General features: G+C 47.7%; 2 protein-coding genes across 2 annotated transcripts; both read left to right on the top strand.

Moving 5' to 3' along the window:
• Window positions 1-198: 198 nt before the first annotated feature.
• Window positions 199-2,335, top strand: FSUBG_1966 (immune-responsive 1; the record flags this gene model as incomplete). Its single annotated transcript, XM_036679688.1, has 4 exons — window positions 199-345; window positions 403-710; window positions 760-1,651; window positions 1,730-2,335. The coding sequence occupies 4 exons, from the start codon at window positions 199-201 to the stop codon at window positions 2,333-2,335; spliced, it is 1,953 nt and encodes a 650-aa protein (XP_036542609.1).
• A 1,782-nt stretch (window positions 2,336-4,117) lies between these two features.
• On the top strand, window positions 4,118-7,795 carry FSUBG_1965 (serine threonine kinase; the record flags this gene model as incomplete). The annotated part of the gene is made up of 3 exons (XM_036679687.1): window positions 4,118-5,373; window positions 5,807-6,693; window positions 6,762-7,795. The coding sequence occupies 3 exons, from the start codon at window positions 4,118-4,120 to the stop codon at window positions 7,793-7,795; spliced, it is 3,177 nt and encodes a 1,058-aa protein (XP_036542608.1).
• Between the last annotated feature and the right edge of the window lie 1,819 nt (window positions 7,796-9,614).

Here is a 9,614-nt window from a genome sequence, read left to right as displayed (position 1 = left end):
TTGCGGCTCGATCGGCCCCCGCAAGATCGGCTCAGCCGACGGAAGAGCCGATGATGTCGGAACAGCCAACGAGCCACCCATCAAGGCCATATAAACATTAAATGTTCTATTCCTACAAACTTCCATGGAGGGATATTTCTGCAGTTAGAATTATCGGTTATTTTGACACCAAGCAAGATTTTTAACTGTAATGCCGCAATGGCTACTCGACGCCTCGCCATCTGGTCGCACAACCTCCAATACTCGGACCTTCCGGAAGATGTAATCCGTGCAGCTAGTCGAAGCTTCTACAACTGGGTTGGCTGCACCATAGCAGGAAGTCATCATGAAGCTACAAAGATCGCCGTAAGATCAACGCTTGCCCATCCAAACGGTAGCTAACAGAGGGTATCTTGCCTGCAGCACCAAACATTATCTCCCTTCTTCGGCCCACCTACAGCGTCTCTACTCGGGCACAATGGAGCCTCGCGTTTAGATGCTCAGCACGCGGCGTTGATCAATGGTATAGCATCGCATGTCCATGATTATGACGACACGCACCTCGACACCATCATCCATCCGACAGGACCAGTTGCAAGCGCTCTTCTTTCTGTTGCAGAGTGGAGAGGCGGTATCTCAGGAAAGAAGTTTATCACAGCTCTCATGGCTGGTATAGAAGCTGAATGCAAGGCTGGACTCGCTGTCTGGCCAGAACACTACGATATTGGCTGGTAAGTGTATGCATCTGCATGTCTATTACACCAACTAACATCCCTCAAGGCATATAACTTCCATCGTCGGGTCAATTGGCGCGGCAGTTGCAGTCTCGAAGGTCCTGGGACTATCTCCAACAAAGACTACCCATGCAATTGGTCTCGCAGCGACTCAAGTCACTGGCCTTCGAGAGATGTTTGGTTCACACTGCAAATCATTTCACGTTGGCCGCGCTGCTCAAAACGGCCTGCTAGCTGCTGTCATGGCTGAAGGAGGCTACACTAGCAGTGAAGGCGCACTGGAAGCCAAACGTGGCTGGGCTACAGTCGTCGGCACAAACAAGCCAGACGTGCTCCAAGCTCTAGATCGTTGGCTCGGTACTGATAATGAGGATGGCTTAGCTGGTGGAGATAACGGCCGTTGGGAGATTGTGAGGAATAGCTTCAAGCCTTTCCCCTGTGGGATTGTTATACATCCTATCATCGACGCATGCATACAGTTGCACGAGGCACTGATCAGAGAGGGACACAACCCAGCGCAGATCGAGTCTGTCACGGCACAAGTCCACCCTCTCGTCCTGGAACTCACTGGGAAGAAGACTCCAAAGGACGGTTTAGAGGCAAAGTTCAGCGTCTACCATAGCGGCGCGTGCGGTCTCCTCCTCGGCAGAGCCACGCCGTCAGAGTATGAAGACAATGTTGTACTCGATCCAGCCGTCATTACCATCCGCGATCGCATTACAGCCAATATCGATACAAGTATCGCAGCAGACTCGGCCAAGATTAGCGTTGTACTTCAAAGCGGAGAGGTGTTTACGAAGTATGTCGAGCATGCTATTGGCAGTCGCGCGAATCCTCTGAGCGACGAGAAGCTGCGGGAGAAGTTTGTTGATGGATGTAACAGCGTTTCGATACGTGACGCTGAGGCAGTGAGCCAACGGTGCTGGGAGCTGGAAGCTGTGAGTGATATGCGGGAGCTTGTAAAGTCTTTGTAGCTGGTAGGAGAAGTGAAAATGGAGACGTGTTCATGGCAATAGGGCAGACCCTTTCATCAATGTCTAAAAGAGCATCAAGCCGTATTCTTCACCGCTGACTGCGAGGATAAAGTCTCGCCTTTTTACATCCGCCAACCAACCACCCCTCCACGCTCTTTTGGGTTTGGAGGAGTCGTTCGCGTCGGTGACACTCTCATCGCCAGCGATAACACTAAACATCAGCTCGTCAAATTCGCTATTCACAGCGGCCATCACTCACCAGTTGTTATCCCACAGACAAACTATCACAATTTCTCCGGTGCAGGTTCCGTAAGCGTACCTCACCGGCACGGCGGAAAGGTTTTGCTGATGGCAGAAGATGTTACTGCCAGCAATACAACTGGGGTCTCTGTGTTCATCTCCAAGGATAACTGGAAAAGTGCCAGGTTCTTGGGCTTTATTGAGAGTGTTGACAGAAAGTCGGAACCTGCTTCTGTGGCTATGAGTCTGGCTTCTGCGCATGAGCTTGGCGATCGCATTTATTCGAGCACTTTGTTTTACGACAACAAGGTTAACCCTGCGATGGCGGGCAATCGGACTGACTTTTCACTACGGGATATTACGGAGTCAGTTGACGCCCTGTTGAAGGAAAACGGATTCAAAATATAGCGGTGTAACCATTCTAGGATATTTAGTAGACGTCGAATGCCATAGTAGTAATCTCTCGTTTGCTTCCCCACTGGCCAGCCTTGATTGGCATGAGATGGCTTAGTGCTGCTCGGTTGCAAGGCTGACCTCCATAAACGAAAACCTTGTCGGCTAACACGGCCGGCAAAGAGCCGAAGCGGCACCTCGACTCGGCTATTAAGCCAAGGCCAGCCCTTCCAGGCCTTGTGGTGTTGTTCTCTGTACCTTTTATAGTCTTCTGTTTGTGACCTAGTACTATCCAGGTGCCACGTATCAAGTTAGTCTCTGCGCCTACATAATTGCCGATAAATGCATGATCATCAGTTGTCAGAGACCATTGATCCTTGCTTTTTCCATTTGTGATATGGCATTATGTAGTCGGTGACTGTAGTTCGGTACCTGGAAGAATGAGTCAGCGATTTATTTTGAATGGGTGTCTATTGACTTGCGCTATCACCTATGAGCCCCTTTTAGGACTTCTAACTAGCTGCTTGGATTCCACTCCGCAAAAGGTATCCTAAACCTTTGTTACATAAGTCAGTAATCGAAGCCAGTTTTAACCTCGGAAGACACAACGGCGGAATTTCCACCATGTCTTGCCACGGCAGCATCAGCGGAACGTCGGTGGATCATCGTACGTCGTCCGCGGAGCTACGAAAGTTACATATATTGATGGGCCCATAAACCGCCATTAATATCAAGTCTGCTGTATAACAGAGTTCATCACCGCCATAATCCCAGGAAAATCTGCAACTCAAGGATGTGGGTCATCCTTGCAGGACTGTGTATATATATCACATCAATCACTACTCATATCATCTCTTGAAAGTGCTAAACACCTAAAGTTCTTATTCTAAACCAACCCAAAAATGCGATTCACTTCTCTCATCGCCGCCGTTGCTTCGGCATCTCTAGCCTCAGTTGCATCGGCATGCCAGCCGGATGGCACGATCGGGGGCTCGCTGCCGGCTTCTAATCTCAATTGCTGCAGTGGCTGTGCTTGGAACAGCTACATCCGGAATAACGTGAGCTCTCCAACAATCGAAGCCATATTCAGGAAGTCAATGCTAATCCTTACAACAGGCAGTTACATATTATTGTCCTTCGGTTTCTGGGAGCCAATGCAACATCATTCCCTACCACGGCTGAGAACAAAGGCTCTTGCTGCCTGATAAGCTCAATCACATTTGCGCCAATATCTTCAGTTCACTCAACCTTCCTCAGCCGGCGATTGGACAAGGTGGAGCTATCGAATAACATCATGGCTAATTATGTACTGGAAAAGGACCCTTATTTGGTGTAACAAATTTATAGCAACTATATTCACCATTTCTTACCTCTTCAACCAGCTCGTAGTCTCCTTAGCCCAATTGGAAGCCGTCTCGACTCTTTCTTTTACCCTTTCAGCCTCAGAAGCCTCGATGTGCTCATCCAATAGACCCCGATACTCTACCCAGTTTTCATACCAGTCTTTGACTTTAAAGGGGCAACGGAGAATTAGGTCTTTCTACCGTGTCTCACCACAGCAACATTAGTGGAACATCGATGGATGTCCGCAGCGCTAGCGCTTCCGAATCATCGTTGTTGTGGCTGCATTTCATGACTGACCGAGTTTCAGCCCATTGTTACACATTAGGCATCAATAGTGAAGGCTCACCATAGTGTGGCTATCGAACCCTCCCTCTGTCTTCCAACAGAATCAGAAACATATACATATCTTCCAAGGAACAATTTCCGCCATTACAACCAACGCCTAGAGTTATCATGGATCTTTTTCAGTCATTTTCCACTTACACTGCTCCACCTTCATCGTCTGATTTGGATCAACGCCCTGACAAGACATTTGTTGTCAAAAGCCAAGTCGAGTTCCTTACTCTTGCCGCTCACTTACAGGTACCAATCATCAGTGCGCAAACCAATGTCTTCACTGGTATAAACAAGGTGCACGTTGGTGAGGTGGCTTCTTTTACCGCATTGTCATCCACAGAGGCACTCAGCTTTAGTAAAGACGGAGATATTCTCAATCCAACTCTCGGAGCAAAAAGATGGTTCGACGAGAATAAAGCCAAGAATAAATTTCACCATTACGTCACGAAAAAGATCAAACCATCTCAACAATTAGGCTACACAGATGATTCTCAGCAACTCTCAGCTGCGATCAATGAACTAAGAGTCCTGTCGAATAAGAGAATCCGAGATTGCGACTCTATTGTATCCTTGCTGGCTATATCATGGAGCGAAGATCTCAGCCTTGGTCGGGTTTGGCCCCAGGTCCTGCTTGAGACTGCTGATCAGGGGAACTTGAAGCAATACCTATCTTCAACTGAGATTAATTTTCAGTCGAAAATGGAGATAACAGTACAAATTGCAGATGGACTTGAGTTCCTATACGCAGAACAAATCGTCCATGCTGATATAAAGCCGGCAAACATCCTTATCTTCTCTCGCAAGGTGAATGACTTTGCTTCGGATGATATGGCGGTTGACAGCAAGAGACTCCTGCCAGTCACGGCAAAGATCTGCGATTTTGGATATGCCGTCATTCTTAAGGACTACGGCTCCCAGGAAAGGTTCCAGGCAAGACTTGGTAGCAATCCCTGGATGTCCCCAGAACTAGATGGAGGAGAACCCATCGAGTTATGTTATCTGCATAAGTCAGATGTTTACTCGTTTGGCCTCCTGATCGCCAGCATTGTTATGAACTGCCATGTGCCATTTGCCGGTACCGCCCCCGAGAAAATCCTGGGATTAAAAACCAGACGCTCAGAGGACCCAGATTCTGCCGTTAATATATTAATGGGAAACCTAAAGGGTCAAGTAGTGCTCAGCGAACATGAGCAGGATTTTATTCGCGCACTTCTCATGGGGGCTTGCGACCCTTCGCCGCAGAACAGAGCATCCTTCGCAGCTATACGGAAATATTGTTTCCTCGGATCAAGGCATGACCTTGATCCTGGCGGACCAGTGACGCCACTCAGTTTCCTTCGACCTCAGTTATATGAGCCTGTCAGAGGGTATTTGTATGTTGATCTTCCAGTACTAAATCATACTAATTGTGTAGAGGTATCCTAGCAAAGCTCGACCGGGCTCATAGATCCGCGCTGTCAAAACAAGAAGTATAAGACACAGAAATGATGATTTGAAGAACAATACTAACAATTTCCAAGACAAGGATGACGGTAGAAGCACTGCTACGACTCGCCGGCACAAATGATCAACAGTTGAAAAGCGGACTCACATATATTTATGAGGATAATAGGCCCAAGCCATCTACTCTTGGATCGCTTGACCTCGCTTGGAAGCCAATTGCGTTACGCAGGGTCCCAGACGTAAGTAGAGCGTGTCATTTCAGTAGTCTCGCAGCTAAACAGCCACAGTTTGCGTTCGAAAATGGACTGAAACCGTCTTTACTTCCAAGAGCTGCTCGAAAAGAGGTCTTTCATGACCTAAAAGCGCCTGCAAACTGGAACTCGACGGCGATCCTGACTCTATCTATGAAATCGCTGGGGCTTACCTCAATGCGCAGGTGTTCGATTGGACGACTGGTCCACCACTGAGTACAAGCATCCAACCGTGGACAGATATGGGCCTCAAGCATTTAGCTGCTGCTGCTATGAGAAAAAGTCCAGAAGCCATAGCTATTCTACGAAATGCTTTTGAGGCCTGTGACACTCCATTACCAGAAGATGCCCGAGATGAACTGCTAGCAATGGTCCAGAATCATGTGAGCGAAGTTATCTGGGAAAGTCAGGCAAATCTGTTTGATCACACGCCGGCGCATCTTCTTGTCTCTGACGAGACCACGTCAAAGACATGGGCATCCGGATTATCTCAATGGTACTATGAGTTCTTGTCAGCAAGACAAATAGCCTATGACATGGCGCCAAAGAGTCACAAAGACGAATTCGCACTTTACCCTAATGGGCATTTGGTCTTTGATTTCAAGTTACTGACATCTTATGAAACTCGCACCTCTCAGAGGCTTAACCAGCGCAACAAGGAAGCGTTCAAGCGGGAGGTGATTCGACTCCGATGTGCACACGCATGCGATGAACTGTCGAGTTTTACACTGCTGCAAATTGCCGCCGTTAAGGATGACCTGGAGTTGGCAAAGGTTCTAGTTACAGAGCTTGGTGTTCCCATTGATAGTTACGGAAATACTCCCGCTTGGACACCATTGCTGCTGAGCTGCCATCTTGGTCACTTTGCTATGGCCAAGTGGTTGATTGAAAACGGAGCCAGCCCTAGGATCAAGGGTTATATGATGGCGCAACGATTCTTCATTTCATACATCGCCTCACCGAAAGGGATCAATGTGAATTTATTCTTGACGTCGCTTTGTCAGCCGATGTGGATATCAATAGTCCTCTCGAGAATGGACATACGCCTCTCTTCACCTCGCTTTCAGGTCGGGACTATTCCGGAGGCCTTGCAGCCCAACTGCTACTCCAATTCGGCGCAGATCCTACTAGGAAGGTGTACGGGGGACTAGGGGCCGGAGTGCTTGGATTTGCTACGTCTATGGGTCTTGCCGCTCGCGATCTCAGGGTTGATCTACTCCGCAAGGTGTTGGCTGCGGCGGAAAGCCTGGTACTCCATAGCGTTGGACCATACGCAAAACGACGACTTGTTGATGCCAAAGCTCAGGCTTTTGAAGCTCTGATGATTCGGACACCCTTACACTACATGTGTGTCGGAGGGAAAGGGTATAGGGAAAGTATTGAAAACATTATCTTACTACTGGCGGACGAACAAGTAGCCTCCAGATGGGCGACCTTCCTCAGTACAAGCAGTCAAATGCCTATGTCCATGTATCCAGTGGACCCGCTTCTACGCTTATCAACCACCTGCGTTGGGTCCGGCCTGTTCACGAAGCCAATTCTCAAAGCCCACCCCCAGGTCATAGTCGAGGATCCGTCACTCACCTTGCCGTGGACCTTCCTTCATCTAGCCATTGAGAGGCAAAGTCGTGAATCTATAAGCGCTCTTATCGAGCATGGAGCATACGTTCTCACCGAGGGACAATTTGGGCGTAATGCTCTTCATGTAGCGGCGCAGTACTTCCCGGAGATCCTCCCTGACTTCATCGCAATTGTTGAAAACTTAGCGCCAGATGAGCGTCAAGGGAAGAGTATTACCGAGATACTAGAGGATGAGGACGAGCGTGGAGTTACTACTTTCGATATACTCCTCATCATGGGATACGATGCAGAACGCCAACTCGCAGAATCTATTCGTCAGAAATACAGTCTGCAGCACGAACACAAGATACATGATGCCACAATACATGAGCCAGGCGAATGGGTGACCTTCGGATCATATATGGTTGAACAGGCTGCTGGCACCGGTCGCATCATGATGGAACATATCGAGTACCTGTTCAGTCTAAACCCACTCCCAGACTTTATTGCCGATAATTCGGGCAACAATTTGTTCATTTGAGCGATCGCACAGTTTGCCGGATGTGAGTTACTGTTATTTTATGGTTCCATATACTAACACAAATGAAGTTCCTGATTCATATCATCTTCCGTGCCATCAGATAGCCAAGCTACTATTTACGAAATATCCCGCCTATAAAAATTTCGTAAGTGTTACTGGCAACCCAGGTCAATCTACAACACACATTGCTGCTATGTGGGGGAATACTACGGCCCTGAAAATGATAAAAGGCCATATGAAACACCACTTCCCCGACAAACCATTTCCATGGAACCTGATTGCTGAAGGAAGCACTTTACTTGACCATGCAACATTTGGTCTCAAAGGGAAAAGCCTCTTAGGTAGTCTATCAGAGACCAGTAAAAAGGCATCGTTATCTGAGGCGGCGAGTGCGTGTTATAAGTTCCTTCGGGAGAATGGAGCGCTCCATAACTGGGAACTGGATGGATTGTTTTTCGGGTAAGTCACATCTCTTGACGACTAAGAACCTGAATCTGACTGCACCAGGGGGGGATACCTCTTCCAGAACCGGATCATCCTGCGATTCTGGAGTTTGTTTATGATGCAACACGCGTATTAGGTCTCGGAAGGCCGGATATTGACATAGAAGGCAAGTGACTTCAGTTTCTTATTCTATATTCCACATAATAGCTTCTTTTCATCATCTAGCAGTCATTACGCTGACTTGGCATAGATTCTGTGGACGTGGGTGATGTGGCTATTCACGGCGGACGAGGCTTTCGACAACCTGTTGTCGAACTCATCTGGCGACATGATGAATTTCTCATCAGACATTACTATCTCAAGTTACACTGCCACGTCGAGAAATCGACCAGCTGGTCGAAAAATGGATGCAAAACGGCAGACAAAAGACCGGTTTAAGATAGTTGATAAACTTGAACTGGACCCGGGAGTTGGTAAGCGATTTTCATTCAATAATATAATTTTGCGGGAGAGGATCTCTACTAACTTCAAGGCGCAAAAGAACCCCCGATGGTACAGAAATACAAGTACCATGCGTCACTTACGACAGAGAAATTCGAATGGAGCCGGCCAGGACGTCTTTGGACACGAGATGAGATCTGTCATCTAGGAAGTGATTTTAGCAAAATATGGGGCATGGCGTTTGATAAACCTTTGGAAGGATACCCAAGACCCTCTCGTTGTCACTGCTATGATGAAGAAGGTCGACAAACACTATGAGGATGGTATAGTGAAAGATCTACCTGTAGGAGACTTATTAAGTAGTTAAGGGTATCATGTCCTTCGATTGCTGAGGGAAAATGCAACATCATTTCTTACAACGGCTAGGTGAACAGAGTCTTTAGTCCCTCTATCTGCATACTTACATCACGACAAAGTCTTCCTCCCTTTTCATGTTTCCCTATTCGGCAATAGGATAAGGGGAAGTGTGTTCTTGGCGATAATGCTATTATTGTAGTATCCATGCTCCTGCGGAGGTGTAAGTCAAAAGGAGAATAGCTCAAAGGAATCTTTAAGACTGGAGCTACAAATTGTAGGCAGTCGAGGGTTCAGCGGTATTGCTTGGTCTTAAACTGAGACACATGTTCGTCATACTTAGATTCATGCCACAATTCAGTAAGATCGAATTGTTATCATCAGTGACGTCAAAACTTTGATACCAGCTGCCAGAAGCTCGTATTGGCTCAAGGATAGTATGCTCGGCTATTACCTCGTTCCTCGGACCGTGCTCGGGCCGTGCAAGCCGTCTTTTCGAGCCGCGTTTTCAAATGGTTACCACTGCACCTGCTATACCTGTACTTAGCTTCGTGCGGGGAAAACAGGACGAAGATAGTCT

The sequence above is a fragment of the Fusarium subglutinans genome (assembly GCF_013396075.1).
Source record: "Fusarium subglutinans strain NRRL 66333 chromosome Unknown NRRL66333_c0000016, whole genome shotgun sequence".
Lineage (NCBI taxonomy): Eukaryota > Fungi > Ascomycota > Sordariomycetes > Hypocreales > Nectriaceae > Fusarium > Fusarium subglutinans.
The sequence above is the reverse complement of the archived record's forward strand: the minus strand, read 5'-3'. Positions and strand labels throughout refer to the sequence as shown.